The sequence below is a fragment of the Drosophila miranda genome, chromosome 3, assembly GCF_003369915.1.
Source record: "Drosophila miranda strain MSH22 chromosome 3, D.miranda_PacBio2.1, whole genome shotgun sequence".
In the NCBI taxonomy this organism is placed as follows: Eukaryota; Metazoa; Arthropoda; class Insecta; order Diptera; family Drosophilidae; genus Drosophila; species Drosophila miranda.
Window position 1 is genome coordinate 7,497,226 of NC_046676.1, and position 19,207 is coordinate 7,516,432.

The 19,207-nt window shown below is 50.2% G+C and overlaps 1 protein-coding gene across 1 annotated transcript in view; it reads right to left on the minus strand.

Annotated features, from left to right (window-relative positions):
- LOC108160741 overlaps positions 1-18,619 on the minus strand; it is a 29,315-nt gene extending 10,696 nt beyond the window's left edge. Inside the window, exon 1 of the mRNA XM_017294933.2 lies at positions 15,077-18,619. Within this exon, the coding sequence (XP_017150422.1) occupies positions 15,077-16,565 (1,489 nt within the window). The 5' untranslated portion in view covers positions 16,566-18,619. The remainder of the gene's footprint in view (positions 1-15,076) is intronic.
- Positions 18,620-19,207: the final 588 nt, after the last annotated feature.

The following is a 19,207-nucleotide window of genomic DNA, read 5'->3' on the forward strand; positions in this document are numbered from 1 at the left end:
AAGCGCAGCAAGAGCGAAGAGGGACAGAATGGTGGTGGGGTGGTGGGGTTGTGGGGTGGTGGGATTGTGGGGTGGTGGCGGAAAGCGGAAAGGGCCAAATGAAAGGGACGAAAAGAGGTTCAGCGAACACCAAAAAGTCGAAAAGCCACAAAGGTGCGGATTTCTCTTATAAGCACATGTATGCTCAGAGAGCACCAGAGAGAGGGAGAGCGAGCGTGTGTGTGTGTGTGTGTGTGTGTGTGTGTGTGTGTGAGAGCAGGGCACACAGCAATTAAGTCACGGCGAAATGCGCGAGACAAATGTGGTTGAAACAAGGTTCGGGACCTTTTGGAGCCCCTAATTTTCTGTCCACGTCATGTGCCACTCATTTGGTTAGACGACAAACGGCACAGTACAGTGCCTCACGAAACTGAAAGGCCCTCGAACTCTGCGGGTAATGCTCGGCGGTCCGAGATGCGCCCAGCAGTTCGAAGGAAACGCAAACCTTTGATCGCCTGACACCTCCGAAACGTGCTGTACAAGTGGGCGTGAGAGGGGGAGGAGGACCAGAAGCCGTAGGAAGACTCCAAAGCAGCGCAAACGCCCATTCTGATGCGGCCGACATCCGCAAACGCTTTAGTCTCCGCTCCACAAGCCACAACACAATGAGGCAACCCCGACGTCGTCGTCGCCGCCGTCGTCCTCGGAGTCCTCGCAGTCCTCGCTGTCGTCATATCCGCATAGCCTGACGCTCTGAATAAATGGGTGAGCAGTGGTGACATTTCCTTGCTTTTATTTTCTTTATTCATTTTGGGGAGGGTGGGAGCGGGCGGCACTTTTCAATTTCCTTTGGCCCGGCAGCACCTGTTGAGCCTTTCGAGCCAATTTGAAACGGCCGAAAAAGCCACCATTTTTGCTAAATGGAAAAGAAAGGAATTTGGGGAACATCTATCAAGCGGGGGAGCCAAAGGGGAGGCGCCGCCTTCGACTGCCACCATCGGGCAGATGGCTGGCAATCAAGGCAAAGCGTGTCTAATCACTGCTGATAAGATAAGCGACTTAATGGCGGAGATACAACAAAGCGGAATGGCCAACACACACTGAGAATTAGTGGTGTAGATGGCAGCAGAGAGAACGAGGGACTTAATTTGCAGCAAATGGCATTTGGTATTAGCCCTTTCTAGCCGCCAATGTACCCTAGATGAAAGGATTATATATGGAGTTGCAGAATGGGGTTTGTTCAGTTAGTTGGAAGCAAAAGAGCGTCTTTGGGGAAGAACTTGTATCATCAATCGGATTTCTTATACCAGAGATATAAATCAGGCAAGGGGTTTTGCATGTCAATTGATCCAAGAATATGAGGAGAGAATTTTGCAAAATCTTGGTGAACCTTTCCATGGAAATGCCAAATATGGAACTCCAAGGGTCTCCAGAATCCGAAGAGATTTCATCAAGTTGGAGAAGCATATGTATCTTCCGGCTAGGACCCCGTCAAGAATCAGAATACATCAGAGGATACATCTACGTATAGTACGCGTATCTTCATCAGAAGAGATTTCTTTACACTGAAGACAGGCCCCACCACCCGCCAACCAACCAGGCAAGAGCCGCACCAAAGGAAAACCATTTGGTAATTGCTTCCAATGCATTCGTCCGTGAAAATCGAAGTGGTCGCCCCCACTTTAGGCCATAATGTCACTCAGGCAATTGCTAATTGACCTGACCCACCAGCAGCTCCCCAGCTCCACCCTCCTCTCCCCCGGCAGCTCAAGGTCGTTCGCCTGTGACGTCAGCCAGCACCAGCAGCAGAACCCCAGAGGGTTGGACCTTGGCTTGGGGCTAGACCTTGCGGGGAAAATTATCCTGAATAATTATTAATTTTCTGCCAGACCTGCGACCTAGATCGGACTAGGTTGGAGGAGCATGTTCCGATCTTTGGTGCCAATTCAATTTGCTCTTGCAGTCGCGGTCCAGACGGACCTTCCACGCTCGAGCTCCTTTCGGCTTCATTTTTTGATATTGCTCCTTTCTACTTTTCCCGAATCAAAGTAATTACAGGCGAGGGCAGCCAAGTGCCCACAGCCACGCCCACAGGCCTGAGTTCTGCCCGGGGTCCGAGTCCTGCTCCGACTCCGACTCCGAGTCCGAGTGGGTTTAGTCTGGCACGCGGCAGTTTGCTTTAGCCAGTGGCACTTTATTTATAGCTTTAATGGTTATAATTCTGGGTTGGCGGATGATTTAATGATGATTATCCTGGCGGAGTCGAGTGGTTCTGGCGCTGGCTGTGGCTGTGGCTCCCCCTCGAGTAGCTTGCGTCACTTGGGACAGCGGCAGTGGTGGCCAGTGGGTTGTCCACGCGGAACTTGTGGCCGGCGTTCGATTCATCAATCAATGCCGTTCAATAATTTAAATTTCCCTCTTGTGCTCTTGACTCGACTTGAATCCATTACGCATTTATATACTATGAATCTAAATACAATTTACGTCTATTTCCGTACTGGATCGCCGTCCATTCGCTTCCTGCTGACACCCACTGTTCGACCCGTGTCCGTGTCCCCACTTAGCATTCCGTTTCTTTCGTTGCGTTACGTGTCTGTGCATGGTCTGGAAAACTACTTTTCGCAATTGTTTTCCTGGCATTAGTGGCATACAAATTGCACCCCGCCTCCCCAATTCGGGGTCCTGCCAAAACAAGAGCTCCTGCCGCCATGCCATACGCCCCATGGCAGGTGCGTCCAACTGGACATAAACATGTGGAATGCCACATAACTCCTGGATTACTGCATGCAACCCAAAGCCCGTACCCTACCCTGGATGCTGGATGCGGGATGCTGGCTGCTGGCTGCCTGCTCGATTCTCCTCGACTCCTGCTCCCTGGCTGGCATCGTGTGATGTGTTTGCTTGTTTACTTTGAACTTTTTGCCTTGGAAATTTTTCGCAAATTGAAAACTGGGACAGGAACTGGGACTCCGTGACTCCGGGACTGGGACTGGGATTGCGATTGCGATTGGGTGGCTTCTGGCGGCCACATGGCTCGGACTCTGCGGTGCACTGTCAACATGTTTTGAACATATCACTTTTCTATATGGAAAATTATTTATAACTTTTGACATTTTTAGTGCCGAGCGACTTTTGGGAGTTTGCGGAGCGAAAAGGAGCGAAAAGGAGCGAAAAGGGTCCAGCGGTGCTCAGCTTCTTGCTCTCTCCCCAAAATGTTCATTCATTTCCCTCTGCCAGCTCCCTCTGGCTTTCCCCTAAGCCAACACGTTCCTCCCCCTCCCGGCCATATCTCACATTATTAATATTATTTTCTTGGGATGCCCGCTGCTCCTGCTGCTGCTCCTGCTGCTCGGCACGTAGTCCGACTCCTTTCTGACTTTTCATTAGCGTTAAGACAACGCCTCGTCCTTTTTCTTTTCCTTTTCTTTTCGCTTTTGCTCTGGCCTCTCGTTTGCCTACCTACTTTCGGCATTTTCGCGGAGGGGAGCAAACAGCGAGAGAGATAAATAAGAAGGAAAGAAAAGTTTCATTAAAAGTGTTTCTGGCCCCAAAAGTTGCACTGTAATTTTCTCTCTTATTTTTTAGACATGGTCAGGACCAGGGCTCTCTCTAAGAGTGTCTAAAAATAGCCAGCCAGGCGTATGAATTGTAGAGCGGGAATGGCAGTGGATGTGGGCGTGGGCGTGGGCGTGGCTGTGGCTGTGGGTGTTGGACAAGGCCGCCCGTTTGCCGACTGCCTCGGAAACTTTTAAGCCAAGTTTATGCGTTCCTCGGTCGCAACGACAATAAAACTTTTGCTTTTTTCCAAGGCACAGCGCTGCTTACCTGCCCAAAATGTTCTTAACGTGTTTTTTCCTTCTCTCTATCTTTTTGTTGTTGTTGTTGTTGTTGTTGTTCTTCTTTTAGCTCGATTCGTGTATAATGATGAGTTTTCATTGTGAAATATGGCTGAGGCGCTGACACTGGCTGCTGGTGCCTCTACTCGACGGTGTGGGAGGGCCATAATGAAAAGTTTTGATTATGCTCCCATTCCCCTACCTCCAGATCCGTGGAGCGGACTCTCTGCCCTCTCGTCCGGGGCTACTTAGTTACTTAATTTCCGCGCGACATCCCCTAAGCACGGGCTCGGGTCTGAGCCTGGGTGTTAGTCTTGGCCTTGTCCAGGAGGGAGAGGTAGACTCTCCCCTCCCAGGGGACAGAGAGGACAAAGCAGAGTCTGGCAGAGAGCGACAAAAAGGCGGAGTGGGGTCGCGGACTCTGCTAAAAAGGGGGAACTTGTTGTCAAGACGCCGGCTGTCAAATGACACAATGCCAAGGGTGAAAAAGGGGTTCCAAAGGCGTAGGGGAGCCAAAACAGTTGACAGTTCCCAGACGGCAGCCACTTAAGTACCAGCCAGGGAGTTCCAGGGCGAGTGCGCACCTTTGGCAATAATAATGGCAAAGCAAAGCCAGGCAGGAAAGACCCCAGCCAACCCCATCTTGCACATCTTTCACATCTTGCTCCAATCCCCGCCCCCTGGTGTATGCAAAAGTGCAGCGGCAGACAGCGGCCGAGGGCGAGGCGTTCCAAGGGGTCGTCACAGGGGGCTCCTCGCCTCTTTTTCCGCTTAATTTTCCGTCCAAACTCAATTTGAACTCTGACCTTAGTAGAATTTCAGCCCAGCCTCCCTCTGAGATTGCCTTGGCATATTTCACAGAAATGTCAGGCATAGAAAGATGCTAACCTCCTGGTACGAGTACACATACCATTCGTAGGTCCAGACCGACCCCCGGAACGGAGCCCCATTTAGCCAGAGGTGGACAGTGGTTAGAACAGTGACTAAAGACTCTAGAGGGAACTCAAGAGCCTTCATTTACGAATGAAAAGTGCTCTAAACGCGCTGGGAATAGAAACATTACCGATATTAAAACAGTGTCTGGAAATGCTACTGGGACCAAGCTGGGCAAAACAGGAGCAGGTCAGAAGAACGTTCTCCTCCACAGAAATCTATCTGAAAACACGAGTGGATCCCAAATTGAGGCTTGCGAAATCACTGCAGGTCTCATGATATCACAGTTGGGTGGCTATGGTTGAGTCAACCCTAAGCGGATTTAAGTGTCCAACGCCTGGTTTCATTCACAAAAACAGCCGCCACTCACTGGCTCTCTGGGTGGGGGGTCCACCGGGGTCCACCGGGGTCCACCATTCATGGACTGCGTATGTGAATCTGTTACGGCCCTGGCCTTTCGTCCACTGCAAGTCGCAGCAGTTTTCCATTGTTGTCACTGTCACTGTCCCTTCCCCTTCCCCCTTCCCCCTTCTCCCACCCCACACTGCCACACATCCCCATTGTCATTCGCATTTGCTTTTTCCCATTTCCATTGCCATTTCATTTCCATTGCCATTTCACTTCACTGTGTTTGCCTATGGCCCACGCAGTGGCTCGAGTGTTTGGTTTATATTTGGTTTTTGATTAGAAAACAATGAGTGGGGTCGACGGCACAACGATGGGGAGGCACTTCGGTTATGCAATGCCACCACGACGAGGCTCTGTCCTCAATTATTTAGGAAATGTCGCACAAATTGAATCAAACAAGTCGCAGCGTTGCGTAATGGCGTTTTGGAAAATGGCGCAGACCCCATCGCACTGACCTCATTACCATCACCCCATGCCGGAGCACCACGCTCGCAGGAATCCAGCCCCAATCCCAGTGCCAGGGAATGTTTGCCGCAGTGTAGCCCTACGCACTCCCTTGTCGGATAGTGTGGCACAACAGCCATTTGCCGCTTTAGTGGCGGCAGGTTAAAGACCGAACCAACGACAGACCAGCCCAATGCTTGTCGCGTATTAATTTACCACCCTTCCCCCCTCCCACCGCCTGGAACCCTCCAACAGTCCCACAGTCCGACCGTCCGACTGTCAGTCGGTGGTTTTTACCTCCTCCACCACCCTCCCCACCTGTTTGTGTTAGTTGTATAGATAATGGTGCATTGCTTTAGGCGCTACAGCGCTAAAAATACACACACACACACACACACAGGCAACCAGAAGAACTGTGAATGTCTGTGTGTCCGACTGTGGGAACCGAAGCCTGAAATACCCTTCCAGAGAGATTGCTCCGATCAAAAGTTGTGGCATTTGTTTGGATTATCTTTAGCAACAAAAGAGTTATCCACGAAAGTAACCGCCGCCGAGTGCTTGCCAGAAGTTTATAGAATCAATAAGCTGCCTTCTTCGCCGGGGACTCATTCGAGGACCTAGCTGTGCAAGGGTATCTGTGTGTGCACGGGTCTGGTCTGCGGGTCTATGTGTACCCAGGAGCGACTGTGGTGCGGTCCGCCACGGCTGACGTACGCAGACATGGTACACAGACGGGTGTTCGGCCTTACCTAGGCCACAGCATGGACTGCGAGTATTTGCCTAGCCATTGGGCCCTTGGCTATTGGCCGGGTCTGCTTTAAACGGTTTGTTGTCGGGCACAGGCACAGGAACACAGGCACGGATTAAACCCTAGACCCTAGAAACGCTGTATGTTGGATGGTCCCATAGGTAATAGGTCCCATAGCCTCAGATACAGCGTGGATAGTATGGACATAAAATGGATTTCAAGCTGGATTCATCAGCACAGTTCGGTGCTGACAGCCAGAGGTCATGTTGTGGCACCACTAGCCATAGACCGGAGCATACATTAATCTATTCGTCTCCTGCTAGCTGAATATAAATCTTATTTAATTGCAAACCACCTGTCAATTTCATCTAAATCCCGCACTGACACACCTTGACATTTATTTGCCAGACTTAAGCCGAAACCCGAAAGACAGGAGGACAGGGGGACAGGAGGACAGGAGGACAGGACGACAGGACGACAGTAGCAGACATTGTGGCTTTTTTTGGATTTATTCGAACAGAAACATATTCGAATGGACGGCATTGGCTTATTCGTTGGCGAATGAATGAGTTTTTCCAGCGGTTTTCACTCTTCGATTGGACAAAGATTCCACCAGAACTGCTGTGCCGCGACAAACTCGCTTTGTGGCAGGTGTGGCAGCAGCGGGCAACAAGTTGCGTCTAAGAGGGAACCATAAACCATAAACCATTCTCATTTTCATTTTCATTTTCATTTTGTATTTGGAAAGACTCTCAGCCAAGGCCGTATCCGTATGCGTATCCGTATCCGTTTTCCACTCTCCACTCAGGTGTACACACATATCGAATGGTACCATAAAAATATGGCATAATAGAGCAATCAATAGGGCCAACAAGCGACAGAAAATGCCGATGATTGATGGAGAACTATCTGGCTGGACTAGTTGGGGTGCAGAGTGGCTCTACGGTTGAATGGGGATGGGGATGGAGTGAAGTGTGGCAGTAGGAGATAGGAAAATAATTTTTCTTTTTTTCGAGTTGGAATATTCGTTCCAAAGCGCACATAAATATTGCATAATACCTGTCCCGTCCCAGGCATTTGCTTATTAAACGGGCAGAGCATTCACGGAGATGATTATGCAGAAACGGACTGGATGTGAGTGTGGATGTGGATGTGGATGTGGATGTGGGTACCGCTGGATGTACATGGCCCGAGATCGCCTCGTTGTGGAAAAGGTCAGCGGCGGCAGTCGGCCGTTGTTAAGTGAGAAAAGCACAACCGTCTCAGGACCTGCTCCGGTACCGCCTCCGGTGTTCTTCCTTCTTCCTGCCGGCCTCCTCTGCTGGCTCTTCTCCGACTAAATTATGCATGCAGCTATGCGAGTGAGTGCTAGCCTCATTATGCACGACTGATGCGAGCTCCCGGGGCCGGAAGCCTTTAAGTAGGCACCACCAGCAGCAGCAGCAGCAGCAGCAGCCTCTCTGACTCGTCCTCATCCTCGTCCTCGTCGCAGCTCTAACCTCAATCCCATCTCCATGTCTATGTCCATGTTCATGTCCGTATTCATGTCCACTTGGCCAACGCCAACTCTTCCAGCACTCCAAGTGCACTCTGCCTCTGCTCCTGCTCCTCCTCTGGCTTTGCTTTGCTTTGAGTACTTTTTGCTTGGGTTTTTGTTTAGTTTGGGACCTGCGACATGGTGAAGTGACGCTGCCTGAAAGTAGGCTTTGGCTGTCGGCTTAAATAAGCCATAATTTGCATTAGCATGACTATGCACTTGGCCACAGTGCCTGCCCTGCCACACGCGCAGGCACTGACACTACGCTCTGCCTGCTCCAGTTTTCACTGGCCGGACGGACACGGACACAGGCACGGACTCCTTCTTGGCTTTTCTATTGCGTTTGATTTCCATGGCCTACGACTATGACGCACATCGACTCCCCGGTGCCCCTCTCTCTCTCCCTCTATCTATCTATCTATCTATCTCCCTTCCCGGACAGCTCCAAAAAAAAAACAAAAACAAGAAAAACAATATAGAAAGGAGAACCGAACCGAACCGAACCGAACCGAACCTCCGTCATATGTCATTTGTCTGTGCGCACTTGAGGCCCTTCCCTGGCACTGGCTACGGACCAGGACTCAACCCCGTCGGCTAGATTTTTATCCTCAAATTATTGTAGTTTTCTTTTCACTCGTGGCTGGTGCTGGTGCTGGTGCTTTTCCGTTGCTTTCAGGTTCAAGGATAACTGCGTAAATGTCTCAGCTTCTGTCACAACCCGGAGAAATGAGAGCCCGCATTGGTAACCAGTCGAGGACCACCTTTGGCTATTCCCGGCATTTTTTGTTCACCATTTATGACCAGACTACGCCACAGTCCAATGAAACCCAATCCCCTGAAACAGAATTCACGGGTATTTATACATCCACTGAAGTCCGCAAGGGGGAAGGCGTCAAAATATAGAAAGATACTCGTCAGCAGCCCACGTTCCGAAAACTGATCCTGGCTCTGCTCGAAAGGGCATAGAAGACCTGAACAGCACGAGTATTTCAAGCTAATAAATAAGCCATTAGTTATATGCTAAATAGGATAAATGTGCTCTGCTGTGCTGTGCTGTGGAGGGAGCTCTCGACACTCGGATAATTTTACGGGTACTTTGAGCTGAAACAATGATGAGCCAAAATGTGTGGCCCCCCCCCACCACCACCACCGACCCCACCCACTTCCGGTGCCTCTGTCTACTCACATGTTGTGCGATTCATTCATAAATTCCGCGTCAGCTCGCAACTCATTAGGCACGACGAGGACGACGATGGTGAGGAAGGCGAGGAAGACGAGGACGACAACTACTTGGCTGTCTGGGCATGGCTTTCCCCTCGTTTTGCTTCGCTTTCCCTCGGAGTTCTTTCTTACACTTTCGCCTTCTTGTGGCATGCCTCTAGATTTCATTGCATCATCTCTTGTGGCTCACTCTTCCTCCTCCCCTCCCTGCCCCCCTCTCTCTCTCTCTCTCTGGCTTTTTGGCTCTGTCTTGGGTAAATATATCATAAGCAAAAGTCCTTGACGCTTCATTGACTAAAAAACTCTACCACGAGCACAGAGAGAGCACACACACACATACGCAATTACACAGATACATTTATTGGCTGAAGAGCTTTTCCCTCTTCAGATGACTAAGAGCCGGAGCCGTTGACTGTTCAAATACATACATATATACTATATACATATATAGCCAAGTGATTCGGTGATTCGGTCTCTTGTGGCTTATTATAGATTTTGGGCAAGTGGGTTTCGGCATCCCAACCAACCTCCCAAACATCCATCCATTGTGATCCACAAGAGTAATCTTACTCGTACTCGTACTCGCACTCGAAGGGAAGCTGAGAAGCTGCTGATATTTATGCAGCGCACACAGCAACAGCACAGCGCCCCCGGCCAGCTATTTGGCCATTAGATTTCCCATTCCCCGGCAATCCTTTTCGACTACAATCCCAGCCTCCGACATGCCACACTAGCCACAGATTTTTACTAGCACGAGTGGTATATACATATGTACATATGTATGCATGGGTATATATCAATCTCGGTTCGCAGAGTCTGACTTTTGTGACGTAAGCAGAAGGAAAAACTTTGGCTGGCTTTTGGCGCTGCTGTCGTCAAACTGGCTGAATGAGTTACCAACACGCACACACAGATACACACACACACAGATACACACACTCACACACACAACAATTGGCCTGCTCAATGGCCGCGTCCGCCATTGGCCCTTCCCCCCATCTTTCGGGTCCTGGGCCTTACGGTAATGTAAATATTTTCTCACAGCCTCGTCGCCGTTGCCGTCGCCGTCGCTTTCGCCGTCGTGTGGCATAATTATATATGCAGGCTCCTCATCGCATCAGATCTGGGGGGTGATGGGCGGTAAAGGTGGTTGGGAAGGGCTGAAGGGGCGGGCGGACGGGTGGAGAAGTTTAGGGGCTTAGGCCAATCGCCTGTTTGTGTGCTTTAAAATTTCACGGACTGTCTGTCTAGATGTCTGCCTGCCGGATGCTGGCGCAGATGATGTCATTGTATATTGATTTGTGTACTGTGTCTGTGTCTCTCTCTCTCTCTCTCTCTCTGTGTCTCTCTCTTCAGTTGCTGTTGCACTACGGAGTCCATCTACCGGCTATATTTAACCATCGGTTTACTTTGCCATTAACACTGCTCCACTTTCTTCAGTATTACCGCAGACTTTTCGGCGGTACAGTGAAATTCGAATAAAGGGATGGATCTGATAAGATGTGCTCCCCCAATTAACCAGAAACCAGACCGCACTCCATCCAAGCCTCCAATCCAATGGAAGCCAAAGCCATCGCTGGGAACTCTGTCTCTATGCGGAATAAATTTGATTCGACCTTGTTGGAAAATGCGTCTGTGTGTCCCCCCCACCCCGTCGTGTCTTTTGTTGTGCATAGAATTTCAAGTTATATACATATTACATATGCACATGTGCGAGAGTATATCCTCTTTTTATAGGTCAAGGAGCACGCTGTGCCGCCACACAGAGCAGAAAATTACAGTACAAATTACGGCAAGGATTTGGCGAGATCGATTCAAAGGCTGCGGCAGACCAGGACGGCGACGGAGTGACATTTTTCCATCAATTTGTCCACTGGCTGTGGCTCGAGCTCGAGACCCACCGACTATTTGCATATCAATGTCCAATTATCGAGCCCCAGACAGGCATTGACGGAGGGATGCAGATGTCCTAGTCCTGCCAGACAACCTGTCGCGGCTGTGCGGCTTAGGAAATTTCCATCAGATGAGACTGAGACAGAGACAGAGACAGAGACTGAGACCGAGAGAGAGAGCTAGAGCGAGACCTAGACCACGCCCACGACTAGGAGACATCTCCAATATCCATTTCCAACTAATTTGCGTAATATTTAACGCAACAATGGAACGATGGGCGTCAGAGGAGCGGGTGCGTCCGCACTTATCGATGATCCTTTCGCCGCCAAGTGGCCACTTGAGGACCTCTCCTCGAATTACAAATTAAATCAACAGCCAGAAACAGTGGAAAGGGAATGAAAATGAGTGGGAGAACCTAGAGGCTCACACACATTCATAAAGGCAAAAAGAAGGAGTGAAAGTGAGAGTGAGAGGGAGAGAGACAGGGAGAGAGACAGGGACAGGCAAAGTGCCAGGATGTGGGCGTGGGAGAAAGGACATGCCAAACACAGGCGTCCATGAATGAATGAGTGTCCCTCTGCCACTGCCACTGCCACCGCCACGGACAATGCCACCGTAGGTGTCTCTGCCTGTGTGCCGGGCCCAGCCGTGTAGGTCCGGGCTCGGGTTCTGGTCCTGTCCGGCGTGATGGGCCCCCCGGGGTGCTGTTACTGAATTAGTGAGAAACCGCACCGTGCAGATCGTAAACGGCAAACGCGTCCTAATGATGTCAACGGCCACCGCGGCCGCAGGATTCCCCGGAAAAAGTGCCAGTGGTTTGTGTATTGTTCCGCATGAAAACTCTTTACCCGCCAGAGTCCGACTCCGACTCTGACGAGCAGCAGGACACCTCCGATAACGCGCTACCGTTTTGGGCACATATGTTTTGGTGCCGGATCCTCCGACGCGATGGTTTTCCAATTTTCCACTTGAAACAGTGGATAATAAAACAGAGAAAGTGTGAACCAATGTGGGGATGAAGAGGGCCGACAACTTGGTTGGCGGTTGGCTGTGGACGGCTTTGCAGCTGACACTTGATGACGTTAAAAGTTGGCAAACAATAATAACACAGAAAGGGGAGGGGGGAACGGAGGAAAGAAAAGGAATGTGGGAAAAGTGAAACAGCCAAGGGGAATTTTCCCAGCAAAATAAAGAAAAAAGGGAAAGCAGTGGAAAAGTTCGCTCCAAACATGCGCATAAAATGAAAATTCATTGATTGGATTCATTTCATTTCATATTGAGCTTTTTCCCTGGAAAAGCCACTTAAATGAGATGCTCTTCGTGGCGGAAGGAGAACTCCTCGAAGGAGGTGCCATGCCAGGCGGCGCCATAAGTAAGACAAACGAGGGGGAACGTTGTGAGTTGCTGCGGACACCGCAACTCTACAGTTATACCCGATACTAAGTCAGTATGGCTCTCCTCCGGCAGACGCCGCTAATATTGAACGACACGACAAAGAGTGCGTGCGAGAGAGACAGAAAATCAGTCTGAGCGTGACGTCGGGCGCTGCGTAGCCAGTGCAAATTGATTTGTTCCTTTTGGGTATAAAAATGATCCGATCTGATCCAGATTCAGCAATCTGATAGATATGGTCATTATCTATGATTCTGCGTTTTTAGTTTTCTCGAATCTGCAATATTGTGGATGCAACAGATTTTCGTCTTTTGTGGGAGCGGAAGGGGGTGGGGCGAAATTCTGAGATATACGTTTTATAGTGAGATCTAACAGAAGTGCGGATACCAAATTTGGTAACTCTAGCCTTAATAGTCTCTGAGATTTGTGGATGCCCCAGATTTTCGTACATGAAACAGAGCGAGAAAGAATGAAATTGTTTTCTTGATTCTGGCTATAATAATTATACGATCTGGTTGAGATTTTACACTCTAGAACATATAGTCATCCTCTTAGATTCTGCGTTTTTGGTTTTATCGTATCTTTAAAAATGTGGATGCCACAGATTTTCGTCCTTTGTGGGGGCGGAAGTGGCCGGGGCGAAGTTTTGAAATATTTTTGTAGCAGTGACATATCACAGAAGTCTGGATCCAAAACATCGTTGCTCTAGCTCTTATAGTCTTTGAGCACTAGGCGCTGAAGGGGACGGACGAACGGACGGACGGACGGACGGACGGACGGACGGACAGACGGACAGACAGACAGGGCTCAATCGACTCGGCTATTGATGCTGATCAAGAATATATATACTTTATGGGGTCGGAAACGATTCCTTCTGGACGTTACACACATCCACTTTTACCACAAATCTAATATACCCCAATACTCATTTTCAGTATAGGGTATAAAAAAGGCAACCACTCCAATCAAATTTAATTGGCTAATCAGTTTGAGGGAATTTTTACCCATGAATATCTGAAGAAATTGATTTGTAATTGGCAATTTTTGATTGGCTCGAAAGCAGCTAAAAGTAGTTATATTAACGATATAAGATATCAAATACAATTGCACCATACAAACGGCAGAAAATTCAGCAAACTTGCCACAAATTAGACTAAAACGAGCGAGTTTTTTGATGCTACTTGGGGGGCAATCGAATCATTCATCATTCATTTAGGGACTCGTTTTTGGAACTGATTAGCTCTCAGCTCTCAGTCCTTGTGGGACAGCCATATTTATCATCCATTTAAACGCAGCAATCAATTAACAATTAACAGATTGTATCGATTATACTCAATTGCTAACGAGGAAGGAATTGAAAAATGGTTATTTTCAGACCATAATCATTCAATCAAATTAAAAAGTTGGATATAAATAAAGTTTCGAATCTGCAATTACAGATTGTCCTTTCTCTCCTCCTGGTATCCTGCTCTCCTGCTTTCCTCTGCTGGCGGACAATGAAATCGCATTTAGCACTCGGCCATAACAATGGCCGCCATTAAACTTGAAAGTGTTAATTAAAAATTAAAATTGATTGCCAGACCAGGCCAGAACCAAGTACTCTCGGTGCGCCAGTGCCAGTGCCAGCCACGGTTTTCTCTAAGCCCATTCCGTATTCATGGAGGCCATCAAAACTTGTTGTAAAGTAATTTAGCTATCCAAGTGATTAACAACAGCCAAAATGGGTAATGGGGAATGGGCAATGGAGAAAAGCCAAGGACGAACTTCCCCCCAGACAAAAGGCCCCGTTCTAGCAGCTTCTCGCCGACTAATTTGCTAAATGCAATGGCCAAACTGGGAGGGGATAGCGGTGCCGGGAGCAGGAGGCTGCCAAAGTTTCCAAAAATAAATGGAAAATGGATGGAAATAGTGCAGGAAACTTTGTCATTGCAGTTTCGGACAATGGACAATGGACAATGGAGTTGCTGACAAGTTATTAATCGCACTGCGATTGTCGATTGCTGATTGCTGATTGATGTGGTGGATAAGGGGATCGGATCCCATTCAGAAGTCGGCCAGCTCCGGGTACTGACTACTGAGGCGGCTGTTGAGTCCTTATATTTTTGTGCTCTGCCCTGCACCACTTAGGAACATTTTACTCTGCTTGCGAGGAGCCCAAAATCCCAAGCGGCTTGCAATTATATGGCCAATGTCTGCGGCTAATACTTCCAGCCACAGGCCGTGTGTAAGTACTCGTGGAACGTACTTCTGGTTTCAAAATATACCGATTAGTGGCCTTCGGAAGTCGAGTGTTGTGAGCAGGGATTTCGGGTCTGAGCACTCGGAAAAACTAATAACTAAATTGGGTGAACTCGGGCAGGGCAGGGGGCAAACACGACAGGGTCAAGCGGGGCCCATGGCCCGTGTCTCAGTCCAGGCCATGCGATTGGGGGTACGTATAAAATTAGCTGACATGGAATCCAGATAATGGAATGGAGTGGTATTGCCTGACTCTGACTGGGGCTTGACTGTTTTCGTTTTCGTTTGCTGTGGTCGAGGTCTGATTAGATCAATTTTCTAGCATGTAGGATGTTGAACTGGGGTGCAGGGGGGGGGCTAAAGGTCAGAGGCTAGCCCAATCAGTTTCGATTCATCGATTTTCGTAGGACTCGCTACACTCGCAAGCTGCGGGCATTTGGTACTCACCGATTTGTGGCACATCGTACTGCCGCTGGCCGCGGGCCGTGCGCAGCATCAACTGACTGGCTACGCTATGGGAGATGGATGGCGTTGCGTATCCGGCGCCCTGCGCTGCCCCTCCGGCGGAGTTCACGCTGCCGGAACGCTTGTGGTTGGGATGCAGCAACTGTTGCTCGGACTCTTTCTTGTCCTGCGTATTCGACTGTTGCTGCTGTTGCTGCTGTTGAGCATCTCCAGATGTGGATTCGTGCTGCTGTTTGTTCTGCTGCTGACTGGCGGCACCAGAGGCACTGCCTCCGACGGCTGCTGCTAGTCCACTTGCGGCTGTTTGGGCTGACTTTTCGTTTTCCTTGGGAGCATTGAGACTGAGGCCGCCGGAACGGGTACTCGCCTTGAGATGCTTGCTGGCCGTGGCCTCGGAGTTGGCCAGCGAGAGTAGTCCACGCTGCTGCTTGAAGTGCTGCCCGAAGATGTTGCGCTGCAGCGAGGGCTGCCTATCCGGTCCGACTCCAACGGCGGCGCCACCCCGTTTCCGGGCCCACTTCTGCTGCATGCGAATGTTGAAGTTTCCGGGATGGGAGGGGCCCGGGTGACCAGCCATCTTGGCCGGATGCCCGTCGCGGTGATCCTGCTCGAAGAGCTGCTGCATGGACTCGGGCGCACTCAGCTCGAGCTGTTCCAGGGTGCGATACGGGTTCTCCGGCAGCGGTGAATCCTCCTCCATGCCGTGGTACTGATAGGCATCCAGCTCGCGCAGGAGCTCGTCCTCGCCGAGGTGCGGCTCCTGGTCCAGCTCAGAGAAGTCGTCAAAGTCCCCAAAGGAGTGCAGAGGCTCGTAGAGTGGCTCCACCTCCTCCTCGCGATCCGCGGGCTCCACCACCCGCCCGTAGTACTTGACGGCATGGCTATCCAGCTCCCGCGGCTGTACGTAGTCGTCCTCTAGCGGCGTAGGCGGCTCCTTCTGCACGCTGCCGAATATGAAGCCCCTGGCTGCCTGCTGCAGGAGCGCCGGATAGTCGCCCACATCCAGATCCTCGCTGGGCTGCATCTGAATGCGTCCGGCAATGAACTGGTGTCCGCGACCGCCATGTCCCGCCGGCCCGTTGCTCTCCGCCGTCTGCTTGCCTGCCCGTGCGAGGAGCATGAGCCGCTCCCGCTCCAGCTGTGCCATGTCCGCGATCTCCTTGTTCAGCCGCACCGTAGTGGCATCGTAGGCGGCCGCTGCAGCGGATCGGTGCGAGGCGTGTCCACCGCCCGACTGGGCGACACCCGGATGTTGTTGATGTTGTTGATGGTGTTGCTGCTGCTGCTGACCCGGCGGCGGCTTCCAGGCCATAAAGGAGGAAGATGAGGTGTCTGAGGTGCCGTCCACCGGTCCCATCATGACGGTGGAGGATGGTGGGGACTTCTCGCCATTGCCGCTCAGGTGCAGCGCGTAGAGGCCGCCCTGGATGAGTAGCACGCAGACGAACGTCTGAGCCAGCGAGAAGAACATTTTCCGTTTGTTGATTTGGCGAAGTTTTTCAATTTTACAAGTTATTTTGACGGTTTAGTGGTCCCTCAGGTCCCGACAGTGATTTGGGGGAGAAGATTTGGGCGAAATATTCCGACCAAGAGAGGTGAGACGGTGGGACGCAGAGACGCTGGAAAGGGGGAAAAGGGCCGCAATTCAGAGTACTGGCTTGCTTTTCTCTCGGTTGGTCGCTGGGCGATTACAATTACTCTATTCGGTTGACACTATCGAAGCTCTTGTAGGTCTTCATGCCGCGGCCTACGGCTAGCATTGCCCAACACAGGCAAGCGACAGTTAGTTTCGCTGTTTCTTGCGCTGTCGTCCCGCGCCTCGGCTGCTTTTCAACGCGTTTTTTTGTCTTGCACTTTCTTCTCGCAGTTTTTCTTGTCTCGTCTCTCCTTCTCTGAGGTTGCTGTTGCTGTTGCTGTTGCTTTTTGCTGCTGTCTTTCCTCGGGGCCGTGTTGTGCCAAGTTTGTTTTGCGGCCTGTTAAGCTGCGAAGTTCCACACAGCGCAGCCTTAGACAAAATCAATAATCAATTGTCTACTTTCAGTCCCGGAGTTTGAGTTTGCGTTGGAGTTTGAGCTGGAGCTGGAGCTGGAGCTGGTTGGAGTTTCCCGATGAGATGCGGCTGTTGTTGCTGAGGGTTTGAACCTTGTTGGCCTTTCCCCACACACACACACACTAGCACACACACACACGGCCGCACGCCCCAACAACTCTGCAAGACAGTGCTCGCTCTCCCACCTAGGGATGGAGGGCGCAGGGTCTAACAACTAGTTGCTGCCCGTCCGTGTCCGACGCGTCGGTACGGTATTGCTGTTCTAGACCTGCCTCTACAGCTACTTCTCGTGTCCTTCCCCTTGTCCGTTTTGCTGACAAGGAGGCTTGCTACACACCACCACAAAAAAAATATAAGTCTCTGTGTATATTAGTGTCTTGAATGTGTTATTTCCCTGGGCTTATGCTTATTCCTATTCTTGGAGTTTTCCAACTACTTTTCCTCAAGAAATTCAGCTTGCACGGCACTTTGGTCTTTTTCGTTTATTTGTTTGTTAAAATGCAAAGAATATTTTTGGTGTATAATTTGTATATTTTGTAGTTATAACAATATTTTTTGTATTATATTGGTTTAAGGAACTTTTAGCACTTTTTATTTGTATTCTTTCTTATGGCATTCGGCGTACGGTACGGCACTTTGTTTTCGGTTTCGGTTTCGGTTTTGGTTATCAGTTAGCGGTTTAATTTCTTCGATTCCATTAAATAAAATTCACTTGGTAATGATTTTCAGAACTTATTTGAAAAATAACTTCACTTCGCTTGGCTTCGATTTGGGAATATTTGTTTGAAATCATTTACTCTTTGTTTCGCTTTCACAATTTCGGATTTCGTATGCTTTTCGGTTATTGATGGGGGGAACTTTTTCATATGTGATGTGCTGTGAGTGTTGTTTGGATATACTTCTTTTTCTGGTCTGTTTTTCTAGTGTTCCGCACTGTGAACCGACACGCAAGGACTCGTCGAGTCGTCTCAGCAGGTTTCGCCCGTTTGTCTGCCTTTTGCTTGGAATCCTGACGCGTTTTGGGTCGCTTCGCTGTCGCTGTCGCTGGCGCTGGCGCTGCTGCTGCTGCTGTTGCTGTTGCTGCTCCTGCTGCTGCTCCTGCTGGTGCTCCTGCTGCTGCTGCCGCTGCTGTCTCTGCTCAAGGCGTTTCGTATTTCAACTGTAGGATATGCCCATCTGGGCGTGTGTGTGTGCGTTCGGGTGGCGGTCGTGCGCATTCGTTTCGTGCCTCGAATTTCACTCGTCCCGGCCGCTGGCTGGCTGCTGTGTCCTCTCTCACTCTCTCCCAATCTCCTTACTCCCGCACTGCTGCTGCTGCTGTTGTTGCTGCTGCTGCTGCTGCTGCTGCTGATTCTTTTTCAGCTTCAGAGTCGTCTCGGCGTCTCAGCGTCTCAGCGTCACAGCTTCCTGTAACGGCACTCAGTCGGCTTCAATGGCAGCGAGCTCGTAACGGCATTTGCGTCTGTTCGCTCAATACTGAAAAGACCGCTCGCTCAACCACTTGTTTTCAAGCCAGCCCGAAAAGACCATCCATCCATCCGCTGTGTAGAGTTTTCCCGAGTCGGAGAGAGCGTCTGCGAGAGAGAGAGAGCCGAGAGCTCTCTTGCGCATGTTTTGCCGGCATCGCCAACTCCCGCACCGCCCACCGCCCACCGCCCATCACCCAACACCCAACTCCCATATGGTTTTGAGTCCTGTCCCTTCCGTCTCCTTTCCCAACCCGAACACGGTGGGGCAAGGCGAGAGTTCGAAAGAATACTCCTTTAGTAATAGGATTTGCCCAGTATCAGCTGCTTCCGCCTCCTGCGGCCCATGCTTGATGCCTCAATGTGTGTACTGATTGCGGCTCAGTCGTTAATTGCTCGCTTGCATTCATTTTTCATTGGTTAAACCCCGACAATTGGAGCTCATCAAATTTGGGAAAATTTCCTGAAACTCCCACTAGGGGAATAACCCATTAGGGGTCAAGGAAAATCAAGTTACGAGTGCTTTACGGGCGTTTCATACAGTTTCGTTCTTAAGTACTATGACTAAACCCCAAATACCCATTTTACTGTCTTATC